The sequence below is a fragment of the Mesoplodon bidens genome (assembly GCF_964165515.1).
Source record: "Mesoplodon bidens genome assembly, chromosome: 11".
Lineage (NCBI taxonomy): Eukaryota > Metazoa > Chordata > Mammalia > Artiodactyla > Ziphiidae > Mesoplodon > Mesoplodon bidens.
The window spans coordinates 80,220,553-80,236,770 of record NC_138167.1 but is presented as its reverse complement, the minus strand read 5'-3'; the positions used below and the strand labels follow the sequence as shown (position 1 = coordinate 80,236,770).

Genomic DNA, 16,218 nt, shown 5'->3' with positions numbered 1-16,218 from the left:
AGGAGGCCGCTTTGAAGTCATGAAAGTCTGTTAGGACAGGATGTGTGCAGAGCGTGTGGGAGGGAAGGGGGGAAATTTCTGGAGGGAGGCAGATGCCGGGGAGGAGGGGCGGTACCTTCTGAACAGTCCCCGCTCTGCAGGAAGCCTGCGCCTAGGCCTCCTTGTCAGGCCCGCGTACAGCCTGCGCCTGCAGCCTCCTCTAGCTGGGTACCAGGGATGCCCTCCCCGTGAGCCTCTGCCACCCTCTCTGCTGCCCAGCGGCTTGACCCCTAGAGGGGTGGCAGCCGGGGCCTCAGGGATCCTTTTTCCCATGATCACCCGGACCTTGAGGAAAGACTCCCCCCGGAGGCCAGCAGCACCCAGTCCCCTCACAGGCTGCTGCAAGGGACAAAAGAAGTGGAATTTTCTTGGGAGCCTCCAAGTTCAGGCAGATGGTCCTCAAGACTTTGCAGGAACCGGGCTGAGAGGAGCACAGACACATGCCAGGAGGAGGCCGAGGGAAGGACAAGAATGGCAGGCCCTGGATTCCCACCAGCCCCCACGGCACCAAGGATCCCTCTCTTCCAGTTCAAGGTTTTCAGAACATCTGTGTCTTTTCTACTTACCACCGACTTGCGAATGCTGACTCGGGGCTTGGGGATGGGCTTGGAGGGCTTGTTTTCAAAGCTTTCTGGAAGCGTGGAGGAATGCCCCCCTTTCCTGGCTTGCAGCGCGAGCTGGTAAGCAACTTCAAATGCCTGTCCCAGCGTTAGGATGATCTCGTAGGCTAAATTCTGCAAGAGAAATGAGAAAGCATTTACGACAGCATCTTCCAGATCAGAACAGAGTGGCTGAGGAACACCGAGGGGGTGAGCCGGCAAGGACCCTGAACTGCTCCACCTGATGTGGCAGAGAGCCAGGGGAAAGCTGACAAACAGGACACTCTGGGTCCAATTTAGGGTCTGTACGAGGCATCAGTCACTGACACGATGCACTTGCTTACAGCCACCTAAGGAGCCTGCACCGGGACCCTGGAGCCCGCTCCATCTGGGGTGGCTGCTTTGCTCCCAGGTCTCGGAAGGGAAGGGGTCCCTCAGCCTGGGAGGAGGATCCCACACACTCCACAGGAGGTGTTCCTGAGAAGCTGGGGTCTTTTTACCTCCAGCATCTGTGATTCAGTGAACATCTCTGAGATATAATCAAAATCTAATTTAGGCAGAGGGGAGAGGCATTAGTCATGCTGGTGTGGCGTCTCACACTCACAGCAGCGAGCATGCAAACAGAGCCAATTATCCATCTATTTCTTGAGGCGTTGCTCTCCCTGTGGGTCCACTCCATATTTTATCATCAAATCAGCAAGAGACAGGAGATCCTGTCAGGCTCGAATGCCATGCCAAGCAGTGTCTGGGAGAGAAGTTCTTTCCTTTGGACCTTCAATCACTCCCCTCAGGACGTCTAGCTTCTCGTCTCCAGATTCGTACTTCATTTCTGCCTTCTCTTCTGAGCACAGTCCCACCCTGTCTGCTCTGAGAAAACAGGACATTGTCTGACCCCACAGAAGCAGGATCTCGACAAGACCCTGAGGTCACAGCGCATCAAAGAGCTGGATGCCTGTGGGTCACAGAGAGCTTTCTTACAACCACTGCACCAGCTGAGAGCCGGCGTGGTCTGTCCCAAGTTTCCATGCTCACGAGCGCCCCTAGAAAGTCTATGTGGTTTTTTTCCTCAAAACCACAGAAATTGCTTTTGCTGATGTTGCACCCCTGCTCCTTCCGCCCCAGTCAAGCACACAGAACATCTTGATTCCCATGATTCTGGGGAGATCCGCTGAGGACCATTCTCACTTGACGAAGATGGAGGGAGACACGGCATGGCTGTCAGGGCTCGGGTGGAAGAGGCCCACAGGTCGCCAGATGGACCAGATTTCAGATCTACACCGGACTGCCAGGGTTTAGGCCCAAGCCCGAGGGGAAATGCCTCTGAGTGTGAGAACTGGTCTGACAGAGGATGTGTCTTCTCCTCTGAGCTACTTGTTAAGAAGCCGTGGCCCCTCAAGACAGACGTGTGCTTACTGGAGACCCAGCCTTGCAAAGCCAGCTGAGAACTTCCTGCAAGGAGCTCGGGGCCCGAGTTTGCCTCCAAGCATGCATCAGACTAGGAAATTAGTAACGCACGGACAAGTGACAGTGGAGGGCTGGCGGACAGCTCCAGCCGTGGCTGCACCAGCAGGGCTGAACCCTCAGTGCCTACGCCTGGCACTCGCGTCACCACCAGTGTTGCCCATTTCCTGGTGTGCAATGGGTCCCCTGGAAAGGGGACCTGGGGCTTTGGCTGTCCCCATGAAGTCCGGACTCTTGTCCACAGGTGCTGTGGAGATAGTGGCTGTCTATCTGTCAGGGACACGTAGCAGATATTCATGCTCTGGGTGGGCAACTGGACTAAGGGAAAGATGGCAGATGCAGCGGTTCTGTAACATGTTGCTTTCTGATGCCGGAACAAAGGTGCTTAATGAGTGTGAATTCCTTTATCGTTAACCTAGAAACAAGTTCCTGAAAGTGAGATTTACTTAAAGTTCCAGTGTCTTCAGATGAAAGCCAAAGATGCTCATTTGAGCAGGTGAGATTTTCACAAGATTTTGATGAGAAGGCTAAAGGTTTTTGGAAGCTTCGGGGTTAGAAGCTCTGCCCTCCTTTCATTGTAAAGAAGTTCCTGGTGTTAGGAAATCGTTGAGATAAGACACAGAGACCAGACCAGACTGTGAGGTTTCCTGCCAAGCAGCTTTTCCTAGTTTGGCTTGCATTCTTTCTCCATGACGTCTTGCTTTTCGTTTCATGTAGAATGCTGCATTTTAAGAGTTCTTTTATGATCTGTAAAGAGTTGGACATTGTTACCTTTCCTACACTTTCTGCCACCTCGGTGTTTGAGGCTTCAATTCTGGATGCCAGTGACAGCCCACAAGGAGCAGCTGGTTGCTGATGGGGCTTTGCACGCGGAGTCCTGTGCTACCAGAGTACCAGGGCCCTTGAGGGCACAGATCCTCATCAGATGGGACCTGAGGACACACGTTTGAATGGGAAGGTGGGTTCACTTCTCCAGCCTCTCCTTAGTAATATCCCCACTACTTAAAATGGGAGGAGAGTTACTGTGAGAGCAGAAGACACTATAGGAAAGGGCTAAAAATGTTACCGTAATCTGATCAGAGAGGCTTAGGTGACAAGCCCTTGCTTCCTCCTTTGAGCCAGGCTTGCTGATCCCAGAGATGCTGCCTGGCACTGAAGAGCCAGGGACGCTGCTCAGAAAGCCTGAAAGCCCACTTAGTTTCTGGTTACAATGTATCATGGTCTTCACAACTGTGGGAGGCCAGGGCCCGAGACTGTGCCTGGCACACAGTAGGCACACCAAAGGCGGTGGGGGGGGAGGGATAAATTAGGAGTTTGAGATTAGCAGATACACACTACTATAGATAAGACAGCAGAACAAGATTCTACTGTGTAGCACAGGGAACTATATTCAACATCTTGTAATAACCTATAATGGAAAAGAATCTGAAAAAGAACATTATATATGTGTGTGTGTGTGTGTGTGTGTATTATATATACATAGGCTGGTGCCTAGGTTGTTAACTTACTGACCAGAAGTGAATCTCTTAACTTTGTATCAACTCTGCCAATCCACTGTATTATTTACATTAAACATTATACTCGAACCAAATATACATATACATATATATACACATACACACACACACACATATATAGAAACTGAATCACTGTGCTGAAATCCTGAAGCACTGTACATCAACTATACTTCAAACAAAAAAGTCTCTGTTCTTACCCTCCGTGTGGGTAGCTTGTCTCCAAGGTGGCAGCCATCACTCTTCCCCTTGCTTCACGCCATGGTGTGAGAGGGGCTGTTGAGAGGGCTAGTCTGCTCCTCCACCTCCTTGAATCTGGAGTGGTTATACTGACTTTCTTAACTAACAGAATGTGCAGAAGTGACATGCTGGGACTTCTGAGATTACACTGTGAGAGGTCTCTCAGCTTCCACCTTGGCCTCATGGAACATTCCCTCTGAGGGAAACCAGCCACATATAAAAAGTCTGACCTCCCTGAGATCACCATGTTGTGAGTATGTCCAAGCTGGCCAGGGGAAGAGGCTGCCTGGAGAGAAACAGCAGTTGCAGTCACCCCAGCCCAGGCTCCAGATATGAAGCAAAGGAGTGATACTGGACATTCAAGCTCCAGGAGATGCCACACAGAGGACCAAGGCCCCAGAAAGATGGCCCCAGTCAAGCCGTCCCAGCATCTGCAGTCATCTGAGTCACCTAGTGGAGGCCCCAGATACTGTGGAGCACAAGAGCAGCACTGCCGTGCTCTGCCCAGATTCCTGACTCTCAGAATCGTAAACGTGATAAAGTAGACGTTGTTTTACAGCACTAAGTTTTGGGGTGGTTTGCTAAGTAAGCAGCAATAGATAACTGGAATACCATGCAGTGCTAAGGAAGGCTGGCTGGACCCTCATTCAGGTGGTGGAAGAGGAACCATCAGCCTGCGAGCTGGTCACAATTAGCAAACTGAATCCAACAAAACAAAGATTATACACCATGACCAAGGTGGATTCATCCCAGGATCACAAGGAGAGTTCAACATACACAAATCAATCAATGTGATATACCACATCAACAAAAGGAAAGGTAAAAACCACATGGTCATCTCAATAGATGCAGAAAAAGCATTTGATAAAATTAAACATCCATTTATGATAAAAACTCTTACAAAAGTGGGTATAGAGGGAACATATCTCAACATAATAAAAGCTATTTATGACAAACCCATGGCCAATATAATATTCAGTGGTGAAAATCTGAAAGCCTTCCTGCTAAAATCTGGAACAAGGATGCCCACTCTCACCACTTCTATTCAACATAGTATTGGAAGTCTTAGCCACAGCAATCAGACAAGAAAAAGAAATAAAAGGTATCCAAATTGGTAGGGAAGAGGTAAAATTGTCCTTATATGCAGATGACATGATACTATATATAGAAAACCCTAAAGATTCCACACAAAAACTACTAGAACAGTAGTAGTACAAATTCAGCAAGGTAGCAGGATACAGGATTAACACACAGAAATCAGTTGCATTTCTTTACCCTAACAGTGAGATGTCAGAAAGGGAATGTAAACAGTCTCTTGAAGTTGCATCAAAAAAGACTTAGGGGGCTTCCCTGGTGGCACAGTGGTTGAGAGTCTGCCTGCCGATGCAGGGGACATGGGTTTGTGCCCCGGTACAGGAAGATCCCACATGCCGTGGGGCGGCTGGGCCTGTGAGCCATGGCAGCTGAGCCTGCGCATCCAGAGCCTGTGCTCCGCAACGGGAGAGGCCACAACAGTGAGAGGCCCGCATACCGCAAAAAAAAAAAAAAAAAAAAGAGGACTTAGTTATAAACCTCACCAAGGAGGTGACTTATATGCTGAGAACTACAAAACATTAATAAACGAAATTGAAGATGATTCAAAGAAATGGAAAGACATCCCATGCTCCTGGATTGGAAGAATTAATCTTGTTAAAATGGCCATACTGCCCAAAGCAATCTACAGATTTAATGTGATCCTTATCAAATTACCCATGACATTTTTCACAGAAGTAGAACAAATAATCCTAAAATTTATATGGAACCATAAAAGACCCAGGATTGCCAAAATGGGAGGCATAACCCTCCCAACTCTTCAGGCAATACTACAAAGCTACAGTAATCAAAATGGTGTGGTACTGGCACAAAAACAGACATATGGATCAATGAACAGAATAGAGAGCCCAGAAATAAACCCATACACCTACGGTCAATTAATCTTCAAGGAGGCAAGAATATACAATGGGGAAAAGACAGTATCTTCAGCAAGTAGTGTTGGGAAAGTTGGACAACAGCATGAAAATCAATGAAATTAGAACACACTCTCACATTATACACAAACACTTAAATATAAGACATGGCACCATAAAACTCCTAGAAGAGAACACAGGCAAAACATTCTGACATAAATTGTACCAATGTTTTCTTAGGTCAGTCTCCCAAGGCGATAGAAATAAAAGCAAAGATAAACAAATGGGACGCAATCAAACTTATAAGGTTTTGCACAGCAAAGGAAATCATAAACAAAACAAAAAGATAACCTACAGACCGGGAGAAAATATTTGCAAATGATGTGACCAATAAGGGCTTAATTTCCAAAATATACAAACTTCTCATACAACTCAATAACAAAAAACAACTCAATTGAAAAGTGGACGGAACACCTAAATAGACATTTCTCCAAAGACAACATACAGATGGCCAATAGGCACGTGGAAAGATGCTCAAAATCACTAATTATTAAAGAAATGCAAATCAAAACTACAATGAGGTACCACCCGACAGAGGTCAGAATGGTCATCTTTAAAAAGTCTACAAATAACAATGCTAGAGAGGGTGTGGAGAAAAGGGAACCCTCCTACACTGTTGGTGGGAATGTAAATTGGTACAGCCACTATGGAGAACAGTATGGAGGCTCCTTAAGAAACTAAAAACAGAGCTACCATATGACCCAGCAGTCCCACTCCTGGGCATATATATGGACAAAACTATAATTCAAAAAGATACATGCACCCCAATGTTCACAGCAGCACTATTCACAATAGCCAAGACATGGAAACAACCTAAATGTCCAATGACAGATGAATGGATAAAGATGTGGTACATATATACAATGGAATACTACTCGGCCATAAAAAGGAATGAAATAATCCCATTTGTAGAGAAACATGGATGAACCTAGAGATCATACTAAGTGAAGTTAAGTCAGAAAGAGAAAGACAAATACCATATGGTATCACTTAAATGTGGAATCTAAAATATGACACAAATGAACCTATCTATGAAACAGAATCACAGACATAGAAAACAGACTGGTGGTTGCCAAGGGGGAAGAGGTTGGGGGAGGGATGGAATGGGAGGTCACAGTTAGTAGATATAAGCTTTAACATACAGAATGGATAAACAACAAGGTCCTACTGTATAGCACAGAGAACTATATTCAGTATTTTATGATAGGGACTTCCTTGGTGGTCCAGTGGGTAAGGCTCCATGCTCTCAATGCAGGGGGCCCGGGTTTGATACCTGGTCAGGGAACGAGATCTGCATGCATGCCACAATTAAGGAGCCTGCCTACCGCAACTAAGACCTGGTGCAACCAAATAAATAATATTAAAATAAATAAAAGAAACCCACATGCTGCAGCAAAGGTCCTGCGTGCTGCAACTAAGACCCAGCACAGCCAAAATAAATAACTAAATAAATATTTTAAAAATATCCTATGATAAACCATAAGGGAAAACTATATAAAAAAGTGTGTGTGTGTGTGTGTGTATATATATATATATATGTATGTATGTATATGTATTACTGAATCACTTTGTTGTATAGTAGTAGTTAACACATTGTAAATCAATTATACTTCAATTAAAAAAACCCCTAAAAATAGAGTTGCCACACAATATGATCCAGCAACCCCACTCCTGGGCATATAGCCAGACAAAACTATAATTCGAAAAGATATATGCACCCCTATGTTCATAGTAGCACTATTCACAATAGCCAAGACATGGAAACAACCTAAATGTCCATTGACAGATGAATGGATAAAGAAGATGTGGTATATATACATCAACACAAAGGAATATTACTCAGCCATAAAAAAGAATAATGCCATTTGCAGCAATATGGATGGACCTAGAGATTATCATACTAAATGAAGTAAGTAAGAAAGAGAAAAATATCATATATCATTTATATGTGGAATCTATCTGTGAAACAGAAATAGACTCACAGACATAGAGAACAGACTTGTGGTTGCCAAGGGGGAGGGGGGTGGGGGAGGGAAGGATTGGGAATTTGGGTTTAGCAGATGCAAATGATTATATAGAGAATGGATAAACAACAAGGTCCTACTGTATAGCACAGGGAACTATATTCAATATCCTGTGATAAACCATAATGGAAAAAAATATGAAAAATAATATATGTATGTATAACTGAATCACTTTGCCGTACAGCAGAAATTAATACAACATTGTTAATCAACTATACTTCAATAAAATTAAAAACAACAACAGCAACAGTATATAGTCACAGGAGGTTGGAGCCTCCACTCCCAGCCCTGACCTCGGGGAAGGTGGCTGATGTCTGTGACCCATTTTGGTCACAGCATCATGGTAAGCACTAAGGAGTCCCTTCACATGCTAGCCCAAACCACAGAGCTGGAATGTCCTTTCAAGTTGGCATGACCACACTCTCATCTCTGGTTGCTACCTTGCTCGGGCATAAATCCAAACTCATTTAGCTTTATGTTCACTACCTCTCATCCCTCAAATGCTGTAACCTGGTTGTCTCTGACCCTGGCTCCTTCTGCCCCTCCTAGCTTGTTGGAAAATACCTGCCTTGGCCTTTCCAGCGTGAGTCTCTTTTTGGGACCACACTTATTATGGCAATTGACATTGAGTATTTTCTACCTTACACAGACCACCAATGAAAGAAGGAAGCCTGTGTGCATGTGTCCTCAGGGCTGGCGTGGGGGGCAGTTACTGGGAAGAGTATGCTCTGAGCCTCAGTTATTTTATTTATTTATTTATTTTTTGCGGTACGTGGGCCTCTCACTGTTGTGGCCTCTCCCATTGCGGAGCACAGGCTCCAGACGCGCAGGCTCAGCGGCCATGGCTCACGGGCCTAGCCGCTCCACGGCATGTGGGATCTTCCCAGACTGGGACACGAACCCATGTCCCCTGCATCGGCAGGCGGACACTCAACCACTGCGCCACCAGGGAAGCCCCTCAGTTATTTTTTGTTTGTTTTAAAATGGGAATAATAACACATGCAGTATCCACCTTACTGGATTATTGTGAGAATCATTCATAATAACATTTACCCTTATGACAATACCAGCCAACATTTATTATTTACTGTTTGCCATGTTGCACATGGACTATCTCATTTAATCCTAACAGAAACCCTGTGGGAGTTATCATATTAAACAGCTGTGGGGCCATTATCGTCCGTGTTTTGCATGTGAGAGAATTAAGCTCAGGAAGGTTAAATAACTTGTTCATGAGGCCAGCACCTGGCTGAGCTGGGATGTGAACCCAGGTGTTCTGAGAGGCTGTGCTCTTGATCACTGTACCTTAGAATTATACTTAAGATAAAAAGACTCAACATCACTAATTATTAGAGAAATGCAAATCAAAACTATAATGAGGTATCATCTCATGCTGGTCAGAATGGCCATTATCAAAAACTCTAGAAAGAATAAATGCTGGCAAGTATGTGGTGAAAAGGGAACCCTCTTGCACTGTTGGTGTGAATGTAAATTGATACAGCCACTATGGAGAACAGTACGAAGATTCCTTAAAAAACTAAAAATAGAATTACCATACGACCCAGCAATCCCACTACTGGGCATATACCCTGAGAAAACCATAATTCAAAAAGAGTCATGTACCACAATGTTCATTGCAGCACTATTTACGATAGCTAGGACATAGAACCAACCTAAATGTCCATCGACATGAATGGATAAAGAAGATGTGGCACATATATACAATGGAATATTACTCAGCCATAAAGAGAAATGAAATTGAGTTATTTGTAGTGAGGTGGATGGACCTAAAGTCTGTCATACAGAGTGAAGTAAGTCAGAAAGAGAAAAGCAAATATTGTATGCTAACGCATATATATGCAACCTAAAAAAAAAGGTACTGATGAACCTAGTTTCAGGGCAGGAATAAAGATGTAGACATAGAGAATGGACTTGAGGACACGGGATGGGAGGGGGAAGCTGTGGTGAAATGAGAGTAGCATTGACATATATACACGACGGAATGTACAATAGATAGCTAGTAGGAAGCAGCCGCATAGCACAGGGAGATCAGCCCGGTGCTTTGCAATGACCTAGAGGGGTGGGACAGGGAGGGTGGGAGGGAGGTTCAAGAGGGAGGGGATATGGGGACATGTCTATGCATATGGCTGATGCACTTTGGTATACAACAGAAACTAGCACAGTATTGTGAAGCAATTATACTCCAATAAAGATCTATTAAAAAAATAAATGAAAAAAAAGACTTCAGCAGACCCAAATAGACATTTCTTTAAAGAATACATACAGATGGCCAGTAGGCACGTGAAAAGATGCTCAACATCACTAATTATTAGAGAAATGCAAATCAAAACTACCGTGAGGTTACCACCTCAAACTGGTCAGAATTGCTATCATTAAAAGTCTACAAAGAATAAATGCTGCAGAGGGTGTGGGGAAAAGGGAACCCTCCTACACTGTTGGTGAGAATGCAAATTGGTGCAGCCACTATGGAAAACAGTATGGAGGTGCCTTAAAAAACTAAAAACAGAGTTACTATGTGATCCAGCAATCTCACTGCTGCACATATATCTGAAGAAAACTAATTTGAAAAGATACATGCACCCCAATGTCCACAGCAGCACTATTTACAATAGCCAAGACATGGAAGCAACCTAAATGTCCATCAGTAGATGAAAGGATAAAGAAAATGTGGTGTTTATATATACAATGGAATACTACTCAGCCATAAAAAAGAATGAAATAATTCCATTTTCAGCAACATGGATGGACCTACAGCTTATCATACTATGTGAAGTCAGAGAAAGACAAATACCATATGATATCACTTACATGTGGAATATGATTCATATGATACAAATGAACTTATTTACAAAACAGAAACAGACTCACAAAGAAAACAAACTTATGCTCACCAAAAGGGGAAGGAGGGGGAGGGATAAATTAGGAATTTGGGATTAACAGATACACACTACTATATGTAAAACAGATAAACAACAAGGACCTACTGTATAGCACAGGGAACTATACTGAATATCCTGTAATAAACTATAATGAAAAAATATGTATAACTGAATCGCTTTTCTGTACACCAGAAACACAACATTGTAAATCAACTATACTTCAATAAAAAAAAATAGAAGACTTCTGCAAACTGCTAAAAAAAAAAACAAAACTTAAAAACATTAAATACAGAAGCTCCTGGGTGGTAGATGCATTTTGGCTGCAGTGAGGGTCTCATGCCTGGACCAGTCTCCAGGCAGAGGGTGTTCTTTATGATTTGATGTGAACCCTTAGCACAGGGATTCTCAGCTGGTGGCCCTGCCCCTCCCATGATGAGGGGTGATGTGAGGGAGGAAAGGCAACACTCCCTCTCCAATGGAGGCTCTTTAGGGTGGAGGCAGGGAATCTCAATTCAATGGGGGCACATTACAATCTCCAAAGCCCTTCCCTTCTCCCCCTGGGATTTTGATCTGTGGATTAAGAATTGCTACATTAGAGGTATTTGCAGGACCATCATATTTTAAGGATAGATTCTAAATGTAATCCAGATATGCAAACTTGTTTTTCTATGCAAACTAGATTGATCTGTAGGCCAGCCTGTATTTACTGTGAGCTTCTTAAGGCAGTCAGGACTGGCAGTTGAACATCAATCACCACGGATATTTACTGAGCTACTTCCTTGTGTCAGGGGCTGAGTCCCTGGTGCCTGGCTTCTAACGGGTGTCCAGAAAGTGCTCCCTGAATAATGTCAGGGAGAGGGGGCTCATGATGAGACAAAGAGGTGTCCCCCATTGTTCTCCTGCATCCTAGTCACCGAGGCTGTACCCAGCACACTCATCATTTTGGTATTAGAATAACTGAAGCATAGACTTTAGGCAATCTGTCCCCTAGGGAAATCTCTGGGCACCCAGGTAATTAATTTATATTAATTGGCTCATCACCAGGATTTTTCTGTGTTGGAAACTCCTGGTTTGAAAATCTTTTGGGCTCAAGGGTTCAATGGCATATTTGCAAGAATATTCATCATAGTTTAAAAATTTTCCCCAATAGGGAACTGATTAAGTATACTACATAGATCTACACAGTGAGATACTAGGCAGCCATTTAAAATGAAAATGGAGGCATTAAAAAAACTGGTTAAAAGACTCAGTAAAAATTATGTATATGTACATAGATGGTATCTGTCTATGTGCATAGAAAACAGTTTATATCAAAACGTTACTAGTGGTTATCACTAAGTGTTAAGATTGTGGACAAATTTTCTCTTCTTTATACTTCTTTGTATGTTTTGAACTTTATTCAAATGACGAATAATTTTACAATCATAAAAAATAATAAGCTTTTGCATTTTGAGCATTAAAAATAAGAGAAAATCTTCTAGCTCAAAATAATCTTATTCTTTATCCATCACCTGCCTTTTCCTTCTTTGGCAGAGGGGGTTGGGAACTGTTTTCCAGGCAAAATCCAGGCCCTGTTTTCTGGTGTTTCCACAGCTGACCCCCATGTACTAGTGGGGCTGGCCATCCATTTGGTCAGTTTTTGTATTGGATGTCAATTCTAGCATCTGCTCAGCTGAATTTTAGAATACTCAGTTCTTCCTTCCTTCCAGAGCAAAGAGTTGACTCTTCTGTCCAATTTCTATCAAACCCAGCGGAAAATGTTCTATGTGGACATTAGCTTATGGACATGCAGTCAGTCCAGTCTTGTAGCCATGCTAGGTTTGATCCCTGCACCAAATCGGACCACCTGTCAACTTGAACTACATTCTACTTCCTCTCATACAGATGATAAAGCAGTGGTAGCAGCAACTACCACATGACATTGTTAACTACACCCCAGAGACCAGCTAAGGGCCTGATGTGGATTATCTAACCCTCACAACCACCTTGTAGAGGAGGAATTATCATCCCCATTTTATGTGTGAGAAACTCATGATAGTGAGATTGATTAACTTGGCCAAGTTCACACAGCTAGTCAGGGGCAGAGCCAGGATTCAAACCCAGATCTGACTTTAGATAAGACAGTGTTTTGTGCCCCTGGGCTGTCCTGCCTTATTGCTTTCATGAGTCTGTTGGTGTTCTGCCTCCACTTTCACTGAAGGACCCTCTGAGGAACCATCTTGCATTTTGGAGATTCAGCATATGAATGTTGGTGAAGACACCATCACACAATATCCCCTCCTGGAGACCCAGGACAAAAAGTTCTTTCACCATCGCGTCAAAAAAAAAATACCCAAAAAACCTAGGAATAAACCTACCTATGGAGGCAAAACACCTGTACTCCAAAAACTATAAGATGCTGATGAAAGAAACTGAAGATGACACAAACAGATTGAAAGATATACCATGTTCTTAGATTGGAAGAATCAATATTGTTAAAATGACCGTACCTCCCAAAGAAATCTACAGATTCAATGCAATCCCTATCAAATTACCAATGGCATTTTTCACAGAACTGGAAAAAAAAATTAAATTTCTATGGAAACACCAAACACCCCAAATAGCCAATACAAAAAAAAAAAAAAAAAAAAAAGGAACGGAGCTAGAGGAATCAGGCTCCCTGACTTCAGACTATATGACAAGCTACAGTAATCAAACAGTATGGTACTGGCACAAAACAGACACATAGGTCAATGGAACAGAATAGAGAGTCAGAAATAAACCCCCGCACTTGTCAATTAATCTACACCAAGAGGCAAGAATATACAATGGAGAAAGGACAGTCTTTTTTTAATAAGTGGTGTTGGGAAAACTGGACAGCTACATAGAAAAGAATGAAATTAGAACAGTCTCTAACACCATACACACAAATAAACTCAAAATGGGTTAAAGAGCTAAATGCAAGACCGGTATACTAGACACTCCCAGATACTATAAAACTCCTAGAGGAAGACGGGCAGAACACTCTCTGACATAAATCGCAGCAATGTTTGTTTGGGGTCCATCTCCTAGAGGAATGGAAACAAAAGCAAAAGTAACAAATGCGACTAATTACACTTAAAAGCTTTTGCACAGCACAGGAAACCATAAACAAGACCAAAAGACAACCTACGGAATGGGAGAAAATATTTGCAAACAGTGCGACCGACAAGAGATTAATTCCAAAATATACAAACAGCACATACAGCTCAGTATCAAAAAACCACAAACAACCCAATCAAAAAATGGGCAGAAGACCTAAACAGACATGTCTCCAAAGAAGACATACAGATGGCCAACAGGCATATGAAAAGATGCTCAACATCACTAATTATTAGAGAAATACAAATCGAAACTACAATGAGGTATCACCTCACACCAGTCAGAATGGCCATCATTAAAAAGTCTACAAATAATAAATACTGGAGAGGGTGTGGAGAAAAAGGAACCCTTCTACACTGTTGGTGGGAATGTAAATTGGTGCAGCCACTATGGAGAACAGTATGGAGGTTCCTTACAAAAACTAAAAGTATAGTTACCATATGATCCAGCAAACCCATTCCTGGGCATATATCTGGAAAAGACGAGAACTCTTATTTGAAAAGTTACATGCACCCCAATGTTCATAGCAGCACTATTACAATAGCCAAGACATGGAAGCAACCTAAATGTCCATTGAGAGATGAATGGTTAAAGATGTGGTACATACATACAATGGAATATAACTCAGCCATAAAAAAGAATGAAATAATGCCATTTGCAGCAACATGGATGGACCTGGAAATTATCATACTAAGTGCAGTCAGAGAAAGACAAATATCATATGATATCACTTATATGTGGAATCTAAAAAAATGATACAAATGAACTTATTTACAAAACAGAAATAGACTCACAGACGTAGAAAACAAAATTATGGTTCCAAAGGGGGAAGGAGGGATAAGTTAGTAATCTGGGATTAACAGATACACGCTACTATATATAAAATAGATAAACAACAAGGACCTACTGTATAGCACAGGGAGCTATAATCAATATCTTGTAATAACCTATAATGGAAAAGAATATGAAAAAGAATAGATATATATGTGTATATATATATATATATAACTGAATCACTTTGCTGTACACTGGAAACACTGTATATCAACTATGCTTCAACTAAAAAAAAAAGTTCTTTCAGAATCACTCTCATTGAAGTTTTGTCTTCTGAGAGGGTGGGGTATATACTCACCCAAGAAATATCAAGCATGTAATGACTGTGTTTTCCTACTTGCCTTGACCTCCAGGAAGCTCAGAGCCAAATCTGTGGCTCAGTTCTAGTAACAATGTAGAATTCTGTGGTCTGCATGTTGATGTTAAAACTTTCCCCTGGGTCTTGATCTTCTTTTTAGTGTGTGTTTTCCCTACTTCAGATCCATGTGTATCTATCTACATTTTCAGATTTAACATGCCTATTCATGTAGGCTGCCTTAAGTCCTTTATGGAAGGAGGCATAGTATAAATGGTGGGTGGCTGTTCACTTAAACATTTATTTGACAGCTTATTTTGTTTAACCCATTACTGAAAAAATGGCTGACAAGGTACATCAGACACGAGTCTCACATCATCTGGTTAAAGTGACAAAAAAGGAAGTGTGCTGAGGAGAGAGGGGACACCACAGGGAGAGAGGCCCTGCTGGCTTAGGCTGGGAGGCTGCTGTTTACAAGTGGACCATTCTGATCTGTCTGCAGGCACTTTCCATTAGCATTAAAAAAAACAAAACCCCCAAAAAACACCACATTTTAGTGACTAAAATTGAAGGAACAAATAATTGTATTCCACAGTCTCAGAAAGCTACAGGACCTGGATATCCTTTGGCTCCTGGGGGCCAGCAGAAGCAATTCCTGAGGTCGGCAGAAGCTATCCGCACCTGAAGAGGGTGCAAACAGACATTCAAGGAAAAAAGGGCTCTATCTGTGCAAAGAAGCCTGGGGTGTTAAGAGGAGCCTCAGAGGTCTACTACACCAGTGTCAGCGAGTAAAGACCACGCCTGGATCACCTGCATGGGCTAAGTCTGCCCTGGGCTGCCTGCCTCTGTACCTATCACTGCCACTGAGGAGATGACACTGAGACGGGGTCTGATCCTGGTGACCCTTAGGTCCCTCTCCACCTGGGAGCTCCAGGGTTCTCTGATTAGATGCTGTTGTCTATCTTTTACCCAACCAACAACGGCTTCAGTTTAGAGATGTATGTATAGCTGATGCTATGTTAAACAGGAGCACATTCCCCAAAGGCTGGACTGCAGGTCTCAACAATCCACCAGCCAGTGCACGGAAGTGCAGTGACCACGGGGCTGGCTTTCACCACAGGGGATGTCCTCACAGCAACGCTCACCCCAAAACTATTCTAAATGGCCAAGTACTTTGTCTATTATT

General features: G+C 43.1%; 1 protein-coding gene across 19 annotated transcripts in view; it reads right to left on the bottom strand.

Moving 5' to 3' along the window:
• ANKS1B (ankyrin repeat and sterile alpha motif domain containing 1B) overlaps positions 1 to 16,218 on the bottom strand; it is a gene marked incomplete at both ends in the record, with an annotated part of 1,149,683 nt that overhangs the window by 2,979 nt on the left and 1,130,486 nt on the right. For all 19 annotated transcript variants that reach the window (XM_081250042.1, XM_081250054.1, XM_081250053.1 and 16 more), the window contains one exon: positions 606 to 773. In XM_081250042.1, coding sequence (XP_081106168.1) covers positions 606 to 773 — 168 coding nt within the window. The remainder of the gene's footprint in view (positions 1 to 605; positions 774 to 16,218) is intronic.